Source organism: Fistularia commersonii, chromosome 25 (genome assembly GCF_037954325.1).
Source record: "Fistularia commersonii isolate RoL2024-O1a breed Wild chromosome 25, RoL_Fcom_v1.0, whole genome shotgun sequence".
NCBI classification, from domain to species: Eukaryota; Metazoa; Chordata; class Actinopteri; order Syngnathiformes; family Fistulariidae; genus Fistularia; species Fistularia commersonii.
Window position 1 is genome coordinate 9336311 of NC_141308.1, and position 19542 is coordinate 9355852.

At 38.8% G+C, this 19542-nt stretch overlaps 1 protein-coding gene across 2 annotated transcripts; it reads left to right on the forward strand.

The window, feature by feature from the left end:
* Positions 1-5275: 5275 nt before the first annotated feature.
* gpbp1l1 (GC-rich promoter binding protein 1-like 1) lies at positions 5276-18398 on the forward strand. 2 transcript variants are annotated; one of them, XM_086172361.1, is made up of 12 exons: positions 5276-5449; positions 6824-8168; positions 8757-8871; positions 11538-11667; positions 13432-13760; positions 14411-14486; positions 14576-14772; positions 14897-15040; positions 16449-16604; positions 16862-16986; positions 17546-17648; positions 17758-18398. In XM_086172361.1, the coding sequence occupies exons 3-12, from the start codon at positions 8812-8814 to the stop codon at positions 17926-17928; spliced, it is 1491 nt and encodes a 496-aa protein (XP_086028487.1). In that variant the 5' UTR covers positions 5276-5449; positions 6824-8168; positions 8757-8811; the 3' UTR covers positions 17929-18398. The 2 variants fall into 2 exon arrangements, with proteins under 2 accessions (XP_086028487.1, XP_086028488.1); XM_086172362.1 differs by lacking the exon at positions 5276-5449 and adding an exon at positions 5538-5627.
* Positions 18399-19542: the final 1144 nt, after the last annotated feature.

The window sequence follows — 19542 nt, forward strand, 5'->3', positions numbered from 1 at the left end:
TTGAAAAATGCGTGACCCTTGATCAAACCTGCACCAATCTTCCTCACCAAAGTGTAATGGGGCAAAGCCCAAGCAGAGCTTACTGAAGATGCCCAACTGGTGAATCCTTGACTTAAGCCCTTGCAGTGAGTGTCATGAATACATGAGTCCACTAAGTTTTGCCAGCCAAAGTCAGACGATTTCATCTTGACCTGTCTCCCCATGACCCATGTCTTGTTTTGTTTCCTGCAGGTTCTCCTTTGTGATTTTCTGCTTGGGCTTCTCTTACCTGTTCTAAAATACACTTGCACAACAACACAGCACCTCATCTTCATCCCTGTTGCTCTTTAAGCAGAAGGGCCTGTATCCCAGTTAGAACATTAAATGAGCTGTTACGACTCCTAATTCAAAAGAATCCATTTTTTTCAAGAAAATTCTCTTTCTCTCATTTCTATTGTATGTTTTAACCTGCTTTATTAATTATTGTGTCTCTCTTTTTTGCCTTGTAAAGCACTTTGATGTGTTGAACGTGCTGCATAAAGTCTAATGTGACAAATCACTAATTATAAGGAGTTCAGTGCACCACAATGTTTGATTAGAAGTGCAGAACATAACCGTAAAAATTAGTGATTACTCTAGTTACTCCCACCCTGCTGATGGTGTTTCCGCATTTATAATTTTGTAAATGTGGAAAGTCAAGCATCTGTCGATACAATCACAGGCAAGATTCTAGATGTCTATACAGTACAGTAATCATACAACCCAACAAAACACTTGAATTTTGTACAGAGTGTTTGCTGGCCAATAAACCTGTTTCTTCAGTATAAAACTGAAACATGAGAAGGATGACATTGTAATGGTTGGAATTTAAAAAAAAAATAAAGATATATCAATTCACAATGAGGTTTTCTCATTTCTCCCTCAAAAGAAAACGTCTTTTGTTGTTAAGCAAATAGAGGAGTTTATTCCACAACTAAAGCAAGTTTTGCTTTCTTCATTTTATGATAGTAGAATGTTCAAAGTTGATTTGCATTGTCATTTGTTCAATGTCTTGTGAAATTATTTGATTCCACTTATTTTCATAACTTCAGTCTTTCTCTTTTGTAATATCTTGATGTTTCACATCATACAATTTGTTAACTTAAAGCTTTAATTTCTCAATGTACCAAGGCCATGATCAGGATACCTAAGGGACTGTTTGGATTCTGATAACTTGTTTCATCACCAGCCATAAGTTATGTGAGTCTATATAAACTGACATGCCCCGTGCAGACAACTGACTTACAACCAAGACATTTCTTGATTTTAACCACAAATTGAAGCTTTTTCAGTCAGTGAGTCCTTACTTCAGTGAGATTTACGGTAAACAAAATGACAAAAAATACAATACAAATAGTTTATCCACTGTTAACAAAACATTTGTAAACGTATGCTTTAAGCTTAGAACAGAGAAATAACAAAAAGTTAATGTAAACAGTTGCAATGGTTGTCTATTCTTTCTACTTTGCACATTAAAAAACTTTTTAACAGGTTCAAGCATCTTAACAGAAAAAAATATATATTGGCAGTACTATTTAACCACAAAGAATTTGATTAAAATCTGAACAATAATCACTTGTACCCGCTTTTAATGTTTTGTTCTACAGTTTAACAAACTCAATACCTGGCGACACATTTTCCCAGATTGCAAACAAAACATTTCAGCTGTTAAAGTAATTTTGAGCTAATACTTATTATCACCTTTTCACAATTGCACATACCATTGAGTGAGGCTGTGGAAAAATGTAATCTTCTATCTTCAATCTTTCAGGACACAAACTCTTTAGTGTCTCTGAGTCTCAGGGAGAATTTGGCAACATGACTGAAACAGGTTTGAACCAGGCCATTTTGCCTCACAGGGCAGTAAGGTCAAAGTGTGGAAAGAGACTTAAACACAAGTCAACCAGCATGGCTTTCTCTACAACACCATCCGTGCAGTGGAGCGCCAGTCAAGCCACAAGTTACAGCACCACAGTTTGACCAAAGTTTGTCAAGTCAAGTCAAGCTGGACCACCATCGAGGAGGGCGAACTCCCCAGTGGGCCACTGGGGAACTTTAGGGCTTACCAAGGCTTTGCAGACCAGCTGACCATTTGTCACTTCAAGTTAGAAGGATTTTGTCAGAGCCATCAGAAGGAGTGCCTGCAGGAACATGATGAGCCCAGAGAAACCAAAGTAAAATGTTGGTTTGGGAGCTCAAACTGAGGCCGTCTTTGGTGTTGGTTTTGTTGGTTGAAGAAAGTCTGGATGACATTAGGACAGAGGCAGTATGGGAGTGCAGGAGTAGTTCTACATTTATTTTGTAAGTGGGTACTGTGGCTGTCTGGAGAATACATCTTCATAATGGAAGCTAGAACAAAAGTCAGAAAAATGTCATCATCTACACTGAATCCACTGCTTTGTATTGTAAAAATGACTGTGTATATGACATGCAATACAGGAATCTTACAGTCTCTTTGAGATGTTTGCATGCATGTGCGCAAGCACACACACACACACACGCACACACAACACACGCACGCAGACACAAACACGCACACATGCACAAACACAAGCACCCTCTTTGTTTGCTCACATTTTTAGGTCAACCTAGATTAACATTTAAACCCCTTTCAACAATAACTACCCTACAATCACCTTCATGCCGTCACATGCTGCAATTATGATGGATACTGATCAATACAGATCACTAAACACTGACCTTTAATTGTTTGTCATTCAATAGTTTGCCAAATCCTCTGCAGACGCTAATAAAAAATTAATGAGAAGCTAAACTCAAGGCTGCCTTAGCTGCCATACCATTGGTATGAGTAAAAGCCTTCCTACTGTTCTCCTTTTTCTGTTTAATGGCAAGTGACCAAGAGTGTTTAGTGTACATTGCCCCGACTACTATTCTGGATTGTGGACTACATTTCATTCTTCTTATTTAGAGGGAAATAAACAGACCTTGACAGTTTATTTCAAGTAAATTCTTTAGATTCAATTCTCATCTCAATGTGTGCTATATTTCTGTGACAAATAAAAAAGATAAATAAAGTGACAAATAAAGTGACAAATAAAGTGACACGTTCTGCTCTCTAATTCTCATACTTCAAGTCGAGATGGTTGTTTCCAGTGCATTGTTTTGTTTCTCTCTGTGTCCTACCCTTAACCTAAAATATTTTTTTGTTCTGTGGAATTTCTTCTGACAGCCATCCTCTTTATACAAATGATGACATTTGTTTTCCTCAACCCACATCTTTTGCCAAGTAGTCATAATTTTGTTCCTTATTACATGTTTAATTTCACTGTTGCTGAAGGACATGTTAACGTCCTGTTTCCAAGCTTGTTTAGATATAGCCTTCTATGTCTATGTCTTTCGCCTTAATAACATAATGAGCAGAAAACCACAAGGACTAAAATGTGGTTTCAGATTTAATCAGTGATGATAACTAGGCAGATTGTGAATATGTCCAAGCTTAAGTCACAACAAATACTGTATCTTTGCTTTGTGTAGGTTATAATTCCGCCCCCCAACCCCCACCCCATTATCTCATATTGATATTGTATACCTTTGTCTTCCCACTAACTCACAAGGTCTAAGGTCCTTCATGGCTGGATGATCTTCTCCCCCATGCCTGTTTAAACTTGTCAAGTGATTCATCATGATCTACTTATATCTGACTGTCAGTGGCATAACCCCCATTTCCACCTGAACATCCATATTGAGAAAAGTCTTAAAAGCACCCCAGGATAAAGTCATTGTTTGGGTTTGAATTACTTCAAGTTTTTTAGAAGTGATATTGCTCCCTATTTTGACCTTGTAAAACATGCCATTACATTGATAATAATCTTGCAATTTTTGTGTCACTGCAAGTTGACAGTCTCAGAAATCAAAAAAGTGCTAATTTTTTTCCACATTCTCTTATAAATTTTTACACTTGCTTACTTTATCCTCAACATGCTTAATACTCCGACCTGTGTCTTCTCTACTGACACTTAAATCCCCATCTTTTTTCCTTAAAGTTTTCCTTTAATAAAATCCCATATGTCTTCCAACCCTGTCATCAGCGAACAGTGATTATCCAATTTCACAACTCATATGGCAAACACATTATTAATTATAACAGAAAAGGGGATTGCAGTGATACCATCTGCCCGAAGGGTCACTCAATATGCATTACATTTTTCCAGTTCTTCTCATTATCTTAATTACTCTACTGAATATTTCCCTAACCCAATTAAACTTTAACTCTGGTTTTTCTATAGACATTCCTTTTCTATAACGTAAACCCTCTACATTACATAATACTATCATGTCGGTATTATGCCCCCCCTCGCCCTCACCACACACAAACACACACTGATGATGAGTCAGTCTTGCAATAGCATCAGCTTTGCATTCAACTCCACGTGTTTGTGAGCTCTGCTGATTTATTTTAGATTTATTCGTATTTACCTCCATCACCCTTTTAATCACAATGTTGATTCGAACCTGTAATCCCCGCAATCTGCCCAGAAATAACAGCTCATTGTTACGTTATTAGCCATCTAATCCCTTTCTGGACGTTCAACAATGATCTATGAGAATAATTAAGAATAATGAAGAAGTTAATATGAACAGTAATTTTGCTCCTGACAGTATTATGTTGATTTTCAACGTTTTTTGTAGCTCTAAACTATTTTTCTTTCCTTTTAATTTCTGAATGATAATTCACAATTTCCTCATCTACATCATTACTTCATTTTTGTGTTGAACTTTGGTTCACTCATTGCAAAGATACCCGCCGCAGCTTTGACTGTCCTGCCAGGTCCTCCCATGTTTACTAGAGAGACCCCTCTTCTCTGATTCATCGAACGGTTTCTTGTTCGCAGTCGCTTCAATCTTTTCAACTGCCAACTTTCCGGGTTCGACAGATGTCCCGAAGTAAATATCAACCGAAAGCGTTGGACAAAGCAAACATGCAACTCACCAGTGTGTACAAACTGAATCGTACGAGATCTGATATCGACTGGTTTGACTGTCGATAGCGGAGAGAGCCGTTCAAAATATGTTCAAGAAGACAAATTCCCATTGCAAACCCCATCAACTCTACTGTATGAAACAATTTGAAACCTATTCCTTGGCATTATGCTCAGAGTTAAAAGTATAAATTCGCTCAATGATATGGAAATATTTGTATTTTACATACGCGATATTTCAGCCGCATAAACTTTAAAAACACAGTGGAACCTCACGAAGTTGCATAATAATGCGCAATCTTGAACGCAGCACTATCGAGTCTGTTCGAATCCCTCGGTGCCAGCGCCAGTGGTAAGCGCTCTGAAAACCCAAACAAACATTAATAGTTACGCTATCCGAGCTTTCTAGACGCAAGAGAGTGTCGTGTCGACGACACTTGCAGGCTTTGGTAACCTTCAAGTCAATCGAAGGCAATCCTGCTCTGGAAAAGGTACACGGAATGTTCACGAAACACTGCAAGTTAGCTCGCTAGCATTTAGCAAGCTGATGAATGTGTGCTGCCGCTGCTAAGGTAGCCATTTTGAAACTGTGTTGTTCCAACGAAGCCAGGTCTGTTTACCTCTATTGTACGCTCGTGACAGCTGCTTAAATAGACTGTTTTAGCCAACGTGAGTACGTTAAATGTTTCCAACCAATCATCAATTTTAGAGTAAGGGTCACTAAATGTACTTGTTAATTTCACCAGACTTAGCAGAGCTCGGGTTCCAGTTAACAGGCTCAGTAACGCCAGCTATTAGCTAACATTTGCTACGCTAACGTTAACCTTAGGTAAGTAAGCAGAGTCAGCTAGCAACGGAGTTAAGACGGATAAAATAACGTGTTTTCATGGGTTATCGTCGGCTAGTAAGTATACGCCGTAGATGTTTTGTGTCTTAAGAATGTAGCGATAAACTCTTAATCCGTAAAATTCCCATCGTGATAGTTTGTAGAAACGTGTGTACTATTTGTTGAATTGCTCTCCCGCAGAGACTGTGGACACATGGAGTTGGGGGGGGTTCACAGTGTGTAATAATGATAGCCGACTACTTTCTATCCGGCGCTCTACCCATGAATCATTTAATGGTTGTATTGTTTTTGTAGCAACGAAGGAAATGTCCGCGCTGCGCTTTGTTGCCTGTGTCTGTGGCAAACTCATTGATGTTGAGCTGTTACGTAATAGTTCAGTGGGAATACGTTAAGGCGTCCGGGGCTACTCCGGCTTTTAGCAAAAGAGTTCATTTAGTTTAGTTGGTCAACATTTTGATAACACACCCATGAGCAAAGCTTAAGGACAGCAGGACGGCAGATTGCGATAGTACCCTCACTTTGAGCCCGCTTATCCTGTGTGCTTTTGTGCATGTTCAGATTCAAAGCTGCCTGGAAGAAGCACTGCGAAAAGAAAGTGCCGTGGTTATTTTTGTATTGGGATTAATATTTCATTCACCAAACCAGACACAATTTTACATAAGATCAAGCTTTTGCCTCGAGATGGTTCTGGGATCACTGAGTCATTTTCTGAGTCGATTTCGTATAATGAAAACTGTTAGATGCTAGTTTAGTCTGATTTTAATTGTTCATTTACTCACCAACTTCATCCCCAAAGCCAGGCCTTGTTCAATTTTAGCATTCATACGTTCATTTAATTTTTTGCATTCAGCTAAAACAGTTTGGAAACTCCTGAGTGTTTTTGCTGCCATATATGTAAGATAATTCCTTATTCTTTGTGCCTAATTGCAAATTGAGTGCTGGTATATGTGATAATGGTCAATGTTTTTCAGAGTTTATGGTGTGTATCAACTAATGTTTTTTGTTTGAATTTTTGCAGATCCATTTCCTGTGCAGAATCCTTAAAGTACCTGCAAGAAAATAGAAAAGTGATCTGACCGACTGTGTGTGAGAGAAATTTGTTCTCACAAGGAAGACCAACTTGTGAAATTGTGGACACCGGCTGATTTTCTGCCCTGATCCCCCCCACCCTCCCTACATTTTTTGATCTGACGAAAAGGATATTCGTATCAGATGATTAGACAGGACAGTTGTTCATCGTAGCACAAAGTTCACTTAATGTATGTGAGACTTTCCCTGTTTTTTGAGCTGGTATATCTATGAAATCAGAGCTTTCCCCATTTTCCTCCTCATTCAGAAAAAAATACATAGTTGAGTGGGCATCTTACAAATGTGAAAGTAAAACACACAAGGGTAAAACTGGCATTATAATGCATCAATCAACAGCCTCTCTATTTCACTAGCAAAACAGAAAACGATGGAGATGTAATCTAGGTTTTTACTATTCTTCATTGTCATGTGACTTTGAATATTTGAGCATTATTTTCTTCGAATTAAGACAGTCTTTTCACCAGTTTGATGAGGTGAACAGTGATTTTTAGTGACCTTCATCGCTAACACAAGACTGTCTCAGAACTTTTTTTTCTTTTCTGCATATGCTTCAGTAGCTCTTAAAATGATTCGGTAAAAGGTGAGTTCACATCAAAACATACTGGCCCACAGTGTGGCAGGACAGCACCTGTTTTCTTTCTCTTCCATCCGGTGTCAAAGCAGAACTGCTACGCAAGCTGCTGTCCATGTTCCACGGCAGTGCGCTGTCTCGGGCTCCTTCCTTGTATTGACAGGACAACCAGGAACGACAACGAGTTGGACAAATCATCTGTTAAATTCATTTGCCAATCAGTCTAAAGCCTGATCAGAGTCTCAGTCTTACTCCTGACAGTAAATTGAATGATTTGAGAGAATCTGTAAAAGAATTCAATCAGCCTTGCTAAAAGCTACCTGGACTATCATCAGTGGCACTTGTGACTTGACCAGCGCTGGAACTACATTGGAATCTAGTTTAGAAGGAGAGTTTGCCTCACAAAGACTCCTGGACTTCTGCTTCCACACCCACACTTTGCTTGGCCAGTTTCCTGGATCATCGTTAACATATCATTCCTCCAGCCTATTGATCGATCTCCCAGTGTTTCAACCTGGACGAAGGGATCTGCCTCCTGCAAAAGGGGCTGTGCTGTCCTGGCAGAGATAAAGAGGTGGTTGTCACTGTGCCACTCCCTGTCTGTCGGTGCACACAGTCTTTGATCAGTGCCACCAGGCCTGAGGAACCAAGCCCAGCTGGAACGAGAGGGGTGGCAGAGGACTTCAGAGCCATAGACTCTGGGGTAACTATTTCATTTAACCTCACTGACATGGTTTGGCCATCATGCACGGATGTTCAAAACACACACATTGTCTTATTTTTATAGGACATTAATGAAAAGTGCTTTAAAAATATATTTATTATTGTTGTTGTCACCAATGATTTCCAGTGTTTTTTGCAGGCAGACATTTCCATCAGAGACACAGATTGACATTAAAGCTAGGTCTGAGGGTTTTTTTTTTCAAATGTTGAGCTGCATCACACCATGCATCTGATGCACCATGTAACTGCATTATGTGCACAGTGCAAAATATTTTTTTAATACTTTGCTGCTTTGTATTTTCCATACAGCCTGTCAACCAGTTATCAGCTTCACAGGCACAGCTGCAGCAAGTCAGGCTTTGTTGTTTTCGACTAAGAATAGGACTCTTTTTGGCATGTCTTGTGGGAGGCCTTTATGCAATGAATTTCTGAGTAACACTTTGAAGATGACATGGAATATTGAAGATACAGGACATGAAAGAAACATCAGATTCAGTTTGCTGTCCAAAAATAATGAATCAGAATATTAAGGATTTAAATAATTCCTGCTCTACATTCCTTTTGTTAGATCCTGGCCATGAGGTTTGATGCCTCCATCCACTGACCGGAAACACTGGACCTAAATGGCGCAGCATGACTTTGTCCCTGCCTGGCTTAACTTCTCCACACCCCAGCCTGCCAAGGTGTGTGTATACGTGCACGTGTGTGCTCGTGTTCATGTGTGCGCAGTACACAAATCTGATGTCTCTCCGTTTTTTTGGTCTTCTTGGAATTCCCATTTCCTAGTTTTTAACCTTATCCTGTCATTGATGATGGCCGAGAACACCTACATCACGGTGCTATTAGATAACCCCATTTATATGATGGGTGTTATGGTCGATCTTAGGTGAAGACAGAGAATTTTAGCGAGTGAACAGGCTTTGAGCTGCACAAACACTTAGTAGATGTGTTTCTGTAGACCTGAGTTTGTTGTCAGGGACAAGATGACACGGGGGACGGGCAGTGTTGTCAGCACATGGTTCAGCAGAGGGTCACAGTGATATTCTCTACTCTCAGTGTAAAAGAATTGACAAAGGCTTTCATCCATTGTGTTGGGCCTCATTTTTTTAAATGGTAAATTTTAGTGTCAAAATACAGCAGGATTATGGGAAAATATTTTCTAGAGAATTCATTAATTTCATTGCAATAAGGTTTGGATTTTCTGGATTTATAAAAAAATCACCAGGAATGTTGCTACCGAAGTAATTGTCGTGTTCTTCAGTCTAAAGATAGATCTATGAAATTTTAATACAATAGATATTATTTGACAGTTTTATTTCTGATTCTGCTTAACTGCTGAGTCAGAGAAGCACTTATTTATTAGGTCATCATGTTTTTACTTGAATGACTTGTTTTGCTTCTATTATATTTTTTGGTATGTGGTCATTATTTTGAAAGATTTTGATTTTGGTTTCCATTAACCAGTTTTAACTGATTATTAGGCTATTCCTAAAATCACATTTTTGTCAGTAATAATTACAGAACAGTGAGCTAGAAATTTAAAATAAACAACATTTTAACAGACAATGAATGTTCTTTACCATCAAATATTATTCATTGTAAAACAGAACTTACCTAAGAGTAATTATTTTGACATAACAGACAAATTTGTCCGGTTATTCCTGTTCTACAGGTTCCTTCACTCTTGAAAAGTCATGCCTTTTCATCTTGGCATCAGTTTAAGAATCTTCATGTATGTCCAGAAACATTTCAGCCTTCTCTGGCCAGGAAAAGAACATGCAGAGGATGTAAACCATGATTCTCTTGAACCATTTAAAAGATTTTGATCTCTTGTGCTCAACCGAGCTATTGCAAAACCACATGTGGCAATAGAACTATAATCTGAAGCCTAAATCAAAATGCTTTATTCATGTTCTAAGCCATTTTTGCATAGTGTTCTACGTGAATTTTCTCATATTATTTACCTTTGGATTATAGAAATGAGCCAGATTCTAAATTGTTGCTAAAATATCAACAAAGTCCGTAAGGAAATACTAGCCTGTAAGCGTTACCAGGTTTGTTCATTTGCACCGCTCAGAAAAGACTGAACTCATCAGTATGATTAATTTTGGTGCTCTATCTTTGCATGCAGTATTGTACGGTAGTTTAAACTTCCATTGGTACTTTCAAATTTTTAAGTATATTTAAAATTTCTATTAAAAGTAATCATCCAGAATATGGTTTAGTTGTTTATAAGTTTATCATTATTGGGGGGAAAAATGACATATCATGGAAGAAAATCTCTTACATAACTTTATTTTGATGTTTAAAATTAAGCTTAAACACTTTGCACAGCTAAGAAGTTCATTGAAAACTGAAGATTGCATTGGAGAATAGTTCCTTTTTTGAAGTTATAATGTAATTTCAGTAACTAGACATGAGACAGTCCATCTCTTTCTACTTCATTGTCTAGCTTAAGTATCTCTTGCTCTGAGATGAGTGAAATCGATGACAAAGGTAGTTTCTATCTTGGGCTATCTGGTGAGAGACTCTAAGAAGCTAAAATACATTCAGGCATAAGCCTTCAATTCAGTACTACTTGTCTTCACTGATATGTATATACACAAATGCTTTCCAGAGCTGCCCTTGATGCTCTATGATTTCATTTATTTATTTTTTGTATTGTGATATTTCATGGGGAAAGGACAAAGAACTCAATCCAACTTGATCTTTGGACCTCATGACATAGAAATTCAAATGGGATTGAGTTTTGCAGTTAACTATTTTAAAACTCAGCACTTTTACGAGTGACTGCATGAATTACTGGACCTTTTTTACTTAACATTTCCGTTCTGTCAAACTTGCACTGTAATACTGACATTTTTTTTCATTTTTAATAATGAAATGTGCATTTTAAGACAAAGAAACAGAGTAATAGGTTTGTTATCACTCAGTTCAGTTATCCAGAATGAGACATGGTAGCTCATTGCCACCATTGAGGTCTTGAGAAAGTTCCTTACTCGGACTGTGGCAGTGGAGCTGTTCAGTAATGGGACAGAAAATATTTGGGTTGTAGCGGCTTTGAGGTGTAAATATCTTAACTAAAAGTGAAACCACTGACAATACTGATTAGGGAGAGGGGCTTTTTAGCAACCAAATTGTGTTGGCTTGGAACGTGGCAGTTCAAGAGCAACACTAGCATTCATGTGACCTAATGCTGCTGTCTACTTATTAAGTAGGCTGCCAGCCTTAAGTAGGCTGTAAGGCTGCCAGTAATTAAAAAAAAAAGGTTCACAGTTAGTAACATTGTATGAGAAAGCCCTCATGTAATTTTTTTCAGTTTTGTCTGACCATTTTTTCTGTCCTTCAGTCCCCTGCTGCCAACCTTGAAAAACAAGGCGAGCCCCACCATCACAGGGAGGGCAGAACCGCTGTGAGCCGCCGCCGCCACAACTCCTCTGATGGCTTCTTTAACAATGGCTCCCTGCGTGCTCCAACTGGTAACATTATAGATCCATGACCACAATATTATTATTGTCATTCAATGGCTTATCTGTTTAAAGGGAAGCATCCTGCATGCCTTTTTAGGACTAGTGTATTCGGGGGTAGTGTTTGAAGGTCACACATCATTTAGGTCATGAAGACATTTCACCTGTCATCCAAGGGACTTCTTTGGTCTTCTTTGGAATTCCCCATGGCCCTGCCCTAGTTAAAAGGGAAATTAGTCCCAGCAGGTTGCCAGGTTTGCTTGCTTATACTAGTGGACACCCTGTTGTGAGATTTTTTAATTGAGTTAATTGTGCTTGTACCCAGGTGGCTGTTGAAAATTCTATGATGTCACCAGCATATTTACAATGAACGGCTGAGTTGTTAGCTGTGGTTCATGCAAGAGGGAGAATGTACGGGTGAACGATTTAAGTGGTGCATATGGTGGCATGATCTGCTCCTGATCATTTGCTTTTCCATCAGATATCAACTCTCTTGGAATTGTGGCGTACGTCACTCTGGCCATATCATAATAAAAGTCAAGGATGATAATGAAATGGGTTTTTAACATCCTTGCAATCAAATGTTCAATGACAAGTCACTAGATTTGGAGATGATTGCCCTACCTGAGGAGAGACAGAAGGAAGTGTAGTGTATTTGGAGATGGTGATGGATGTGGTAGTTTTAGTGTTGTGTGTAGCAGTGAGCAATGGCTCACCTTGGTTTAGTCAGAATTTTCAAGCTAAGCATTGATGTTTCTCAGTTGGTGCAAATTGCCCTGGAAGGGAAGGCTTATATCTAGGCTAACAAGTTGAGTTATGATTATAAATAGATTTAATATGTAATAGCACTATACCAAGCAATTTAAAAATTACCAAAATGTTTGTAAGAAATTGCTTTTCTGTGATCATTACTAATAAAATATTAGATGTTATATGTTTGTTAAACACAATTTATTTCTTTGCTGTAGCAAGAAATTTAATAAGAATGCCCCAGAAATACAAAAATGAACCCCTCCAAAAAATACCACGAGAAAAAACTAATAAGAAAATGAAAGCTAAAACTAAATTTTCTGGCATTCTTATTTTTGGTATTGCAATCTAAAAATGTTTGAAAATGTTTGAGGTGAAATTGAATACTGAGATATTTCTGTAGATAAATACTTTGGCACTTTTCAGAGATGCCAGCCAGTTCCTCTGTCACTAGTAGTTCTGGTAGCAAATTTTATCCCTTACTTTGATACAAAATTCTATTAAAATGGAAAGCACAGTTTTTTGATAAAAATATTTTTTTCATCATGTTAGAGACCACAGATTTACTTATTTGTATGTATAAAATGTTAGCCGTTTCTAAAACAGCGATCAACACGCACTGATAAATCCATCCAGCTATGGATTTTTACAATCCATGCTATGTAGTGACTTTTTCTTCTTTTACTTGATACACAACTTCTTTAGGGAAAAGCTCTTGGGATTTTAGGTTGTAAATGTTCTCAATAACTATATTCTAAATCATCTACATTTCCCAAGTTTAGAATCCTTTGTCTTGTGATCACACAAGGAATCCCAGCTTTAAGATAAGAATCTTGTTCATCTCTTTGCCATACCAACTTCATGTTTCCCTACTGATAAGTACATAGTAACTCATTGCGATAATCTGATAATCCAATTATTGATTTTGTTTCAATTTAATTGGCATATGAGCAGAGAGTTCACAATATGAACACATTTTTCACATGCCAATGCATACTAATGTTTGTTTGTTTGTTCTCTCTGGAGGTGATGGATGGCAGCAGCCCTCGCTGCTTCTGAGGCATGACTCAGTGGACTCAGGGGTGGCCAAAGGAGGGCATGGTGGATTGGCAGGGGGCTCGTGCTGGAAGGAAACACCCAGCTGGCATGGATCTGTACGCAGTTCCCAGGACAGCCACCATCACCAGGGACGGCACCCCAAACGGGGAGGAGGTGACAGGGACAGGCAGGGGGGGCACCGGCAGCGCAATGGCAATTTCCATCCCCGCAAGGGCGTCTCGTACCAGGACAAATTCCCCAACGAGGAACGCAAGGACAGCAAAGACGACAAGCTGAAGTTTGTGGAAGAAGATTTTGTGAGTAGTTCAGCCTCTGCTCAAGCTTTCCGCTGACAGTGACATGGTCCTCTAGTGCCAAAGCTGCTTTGAATATATGTTTTTTTGATAATCGGAAAGCATCTACTAGGGTATGGAAAATACTTTTATAAGGACGTTAACTCTAAATACATTTGTGAATGTAGAGCTGGTCTTGATGTTACTTCTTATCTCTTGGGTATTTCTCATTTTTGTAATGCTTAATTTGAAGCATTACAAAAAAAATCTACAGTCTTAACTTTCATGAGTATATGTCACCCATTTTTGTTCCTGGGCCAAGGCCTGATTACTGTTACTATTTCAAATGTCAGTCATATTTTAAATTACATTTTCATTTATCCACAAATGTATTATATCTAGAGAAATTAGCCCTTTTTTTTAGAATTGTACAATAGTAGGAAAGTTGCCAAAACATAGGAACTTGGATTTTCAGTGCAACACTCAATACAAGAATGTAATTTTTCTCATTTTCAGACTCTCTCTTAAATTGCTCAACAGTCAAAACTTTTGACTGTTTTATGTTAATGTAATATACATTAAATTAAAACCTTTAAATTCATCAATGAACCTGTATGCAGAAAACAGTTGCATTACTGTATCTTAATAAAGTACTAAACATTTTGCCATTTCAGCCTTCCCTAAACCCTGAAACAACTGGAAAGCCTGGGACTCAGATGAGAGCTGTGGCTCCCCATGCAGGAGTGTGGGGTAAGCCTGATTTTTTGACTTAACTGCTAACCAGAAGATCATTGTTACCGTTGAAGGTTTTAGACTTTTGATTCTTTATTCTATCCCAGAAAATCCCCCCAGTGGCAAACAGATGGTGTCCAAAATGCTCGTCATCAAGAAGGTTTCCAAGGAAGATCCCAGTACTGCCTTCTCTGCAGGGTTTGCCAGTGCTGGTGCCTTGCCCACCAACGGAAGCAAAGCTCCCATTGCAGGCTCCAGCGTCTACAAGAACCTGGTCCCAAAGCCTGCTGTGGCCCCCACCAAAGTAGGACTTTTGTGACGTGTCATATTATTTCTACTCCTCATAGCTCTGCTGCTACTACTTCTCTGTATGTCAGGGTATCTGAAGTGTTCTGACAGCATATTACCTGTTTTTTTTCTTTTTTAAGAACACCCAGTGGAAATCCGGTGGTAGAGAGATCACAAAGTCGGGTCTTCACATGCCTGGCCGTGATTCAGTCTTTACCAGCCCTGTCTCTGCAGCCAAACCCAGCACCCCAGCCAGTGCACCACAGCACAGCACCCCAAAAGAGGTAAGAACAAGAAAAAAAAATGTTTCACAACTTTTTAAGTCAGTCTTTTTTCTGTCACCCCGAAAAGCGTTTTTTAAATTGATTTCCTTCCTACGTGTAAAATTGCACAAAACCACCACTGCGTTGAACTTTGTTTTCATATTGTAACTCCATGCCTCACATGTGTAACTGTCCTAGGCCTGTGCAAGCAAATTGTAGGTTTTATCTCAACATAGTAATTACTGTGTTTGGTTTGTTGGTGACTGAGATGGTTGCTCACATGTGCCCATGAAGTTTCCTTGTGAAGCAGCAAAAATGGCTCTGTGTTTGGCGTATTATTGTCATCTATTTATCCTTTTTTTAGTTTACCTATTACTGGATGCACAGATTTTTTGTTTTGCCTTTTTAAAATAAATAAAAGGCTTGTCACTGCAAGTCTCATACTTCCATGAGGAAACTACATTGTGTTCAGTAATTAAGCCAACCTTTAGGCCCTCTTCACACTGTTAAATTGTTTGCTCTGTTGTTGAACTAATACTATGAACTAGAAGCATTCTCTTCTTGGTTGAGGACTCTGATTTATCTTGTTCATCCAGTGTTTGGGCTAGGCTTAAGAGAGTAAATACAGGTATGCTCCCAGTAATCGTACCTGGTGCACTTTCCTACTACAGTATTTTTTAACAGATTGCACTTTTCCTGCTACTATTTGTGTACTCTGCCATATTCTGACATAGAAAACATACTATTTGGCTTTCACTCAAGACGTTCACCTGGTATTTGGCTTAGGAAGAGATCCTGCACATTCTGGAAAACACTTGATGAATTTTCCATTCCAGTGAAAAAAATTTAAAGTCGGGGATGTCATGTTCTCCTATTTCCCTTGAGTGCTCACATGAATGGTTAAATCACTAGCCAAGTTATATTGTATATAATTGTTCATAATCGGGAATAGCTTTTGAATACATCTGTAAAAGTGGCAGTTGAAGCTAAGATTATAGATTAATGTGGTTTTCTTCACATATTGACATTGATGGGTGACATTTTTGTAATCTTGATCTGGCAGCAAAGCTTTAACAGTCATGACTCAACTGTTAAGCGCCTTGAAGACAACTGGAAAATTACAGGAAAAGAGGACAAAACCTGATCAAAACATGATAAAACCATTTGTTAGCAGACCATGGCCTCTTGTACAGAGAGATTGTGTGACAGTTAGAATTGACTCTGTATCAAACAGTCGGGGACAAACTGGACCGTGAATCATTCAGCTGCAAATAGGCCTAGCCAGAGCAGTGCATACATCTCATTTCTTCTGCAGCACTTAAATGTTACATAAATTCAGGGGCATTATTGGACCAGTGTTCTGTGTTTACTACTGTAAACAATCCAAAATGCAAGAAGTCTCCTCATCCCGGCCCAATGTTCTTTTCAGCACCCTTCAAGCACGACTCCTCCAATAGACATCGCCCCTTCCAGGCTGAAGCTGATGCGCCGTGGTCCTGACCGTAAGAGCGAGTTCTTGCGAGCTCTCAAGGATGAGGGCACCGGAGAGTTGACAACCAGCAGCAGCCCGGGAACATCAGGAGAGGTATGCAGCTCACCACTGGACAGCATTTGTAGAGACGATGCTGTAATTAGACACAAAGTCCATAACATAAGTTTCAAATCATCATATTAATTATTATTGTTGTTATTACAATCAAATTCATTCCAGGATAAAAGCTATGAGCCTTTGAGAAAATGAGATCTCTTTTTTTAGATTTCGTTGGCACTGATTTGCTGGGTGAATGAGATTGTCTTCCAAGAAACTGCAGTTTTATTTGCTTTTTATATGATACATTTCAGGGCGAAAGCAGCACCCCAGAGCCCAAAGCCTACAGCGAAGAGGTTTGCCATGAGAATGGTCTGTCTTACTCCCTCAGTGATTCCGACACAGAACACCTGTCCAGCTCGCTGGAAGCAGAGCACAGGTATTACACTGAGGTTTATCAAGGACACCCACGGGGCCTAATGAGATGGAAAGATCATAATGCGCATGTCACATATCCGATGGAAAAGACTGTGTCCTCAGCATACTGACAATTCATAAATCTTCCAAAAGCATTTTGAATAAATCACACCCAGTATTACTGAGTTAACTTCTCATGCAGAACAGCATGTTGTTTTGATCCCAGTTTCCTTTTTTCCTGTCATTTTCTTTTGTAATTATGAATTATTTATTGTGACATTTTAGGTAATTTCACTCCTTATTCTTTGACAGTTACCACTCTACTTTTCGATAATATTCAGATGTTTTGTTAAAGAACAATGTTATTTGCAACCAAATGTGCCAAGTTCATAATTATAAATTATAAGATAACAAATTATTACAAAGATTATAATTAATATTGTCATCACATACATATAACCTCCAAAGATCGGTGCCTGGAAATGGACTGTAAAATTACTATTTTGCATGATTGAATTGATTGATTGTCTAACCCCGACATCCACACAGCAAACTAAGGAGTACATTTTCTGTGGATGTAGATTGCTGAAGGCCATGGGCTGGCAGGAATATCCAGAAAATGATGACAACTTCCTGCCTCTGACAGAGGATGAGCTGAGAGAGTTCCAGACTAAAACTGAGCAGGTGAACCAAATATTCTGCAACAGCTCTTATGCGCCGATGTCTTTTTCAATAATGTTAATGAATAAAGAATTTGCATCACTTAATGGGGATGCCCTTGTAATCTGAGCAGCTGAAGAGGAATGGCATGCAGAGGAATGGGGTCCTCCCGAGGGCACGGGGTGTCACCCTCCACTTCACCCCCTGGAGGAGTGTGGCGGAGGCGCACGTCGAGGAGGGCTCTGAGTCCGAAACCAGTAGCAGCAGCCAGACCTCTGACGATGACGACTGCATCAAATCCTAACGTGGCTTTATGGAACAAAATATAAATAAACAACACAACAGCCAACACCACATCCCAGCAAGCAATCCCCTTCTTCCTCTCATCTTTGTTTTTAGAGCACCATTTTGAATTTCTTTCATTTTGATTTTTTTTTTTTTTTGTTTTTGTTTTTTTTTTTGTTGTTGTTCTTGCACAAGGGAAAAACCAATCATATCCCAGTGAAGGGGGAGATTCCTGCTCTGCCAGACGTCATTTTCCCTGCGTTTCCTCCTTCACTGCAGTCCCTGCCTTCTTTGACCCCACCCCCCTCCCCTTCCTCTCTCTTCCTCGCTTTGTGGAACTGAAGTGTTCATCAAGAAAAGAAGGGCAATGAGTGCACACTTGATTCTGCTTTAAACAGACTAACTCATTTCATTGATGATGCTGATGACACATTATTAATGATATTAATAAAAATTGGTTCCTGACAAGCTGATATGTTTCAATATGAATCTGGCTCCTGTGGTATTTGAGTCCACGTGGACTCAACTTTCAGCAGATCACTGACATGTTGGCAATTCATATGGGAATGTATTTAAAAGGGTAATAGCTTTTAAGAGGATGCCCAAATTGTTTGAGAATTAAAGTTTAAAATGGTTATCAAATGTGTAGATTCTCAGTCATATTGACCAATATTGGTGTAATGATTGTTTGCCTAAAGCAAGTGCATTTCCTCTTGATACAGCATTTTAGCTTTGATTTCAAGTGTCCTAATATAATTGGACTAAATACTCAAATATTAACTCATGGTTTGAATCTTTTATGTAATGACAGTACTAAAAAACTGGTGCCAAATATTTTCACTTACCTTTAAGTCATAAATTTCAAGATACCAGAAATCCCTTTATTTTTGTCAAATTCTAAACTATGATTGTGAACGCAGTTGCAGATGTGTTGTGATAATGTAAACATGGCCAAATACCATTTAGGTGTCAAACTGCTGTGACCCAATGTAGGTTCCTATTTATTAACCTAACTAATCCGTTTTTCTAGCCTGTGAAAAAACTAAAAACAACATGATCCCCCCCACAGGTTCCAGTTTTTGACTTAAAACCATCAGACCTCCTCAGGGTAATTATCTACACCTGTCCCTATGCTGTAGTTCTGAACCAAGGGGCTCCCTGCTGCTCACCAGTAAAGGTGCAAAACTTTGAAATGGAATAAATCGGAGATTAACCTGGGGACAAGTACAAAAGTAGTCAGGCATTTTTTTAATCCATTTTATTCTCAGTTTGGTGGAAGAGTGGAGACCCACAGGATTTTGTCTGGTAACTCAGCAGACCAACCATCTACCACCAGACTGGTCAGCTCATTTATATTTATGACTTTTCTGGCCTAAATATCCCTTAGTCAGTTTAAACCTATGCTAGATACTCAGGCACCACAATTTACTAAACACTGGGTTCGCACTCTGAGAGATCATTTTCCAGGAACATTTTGCTGAATTGACAAGGATCAAACCCAAATACTTGTCTGTTCCCCTCTACGAAAAGAATAAGCTTTTCATCAGTCATCACAAGCCAACATGCTCAGTCTTATCAGAGAAAATAAAATGCTCAAGAAGTATAGTTCATAAGAAATACGAAATGAGCTCTT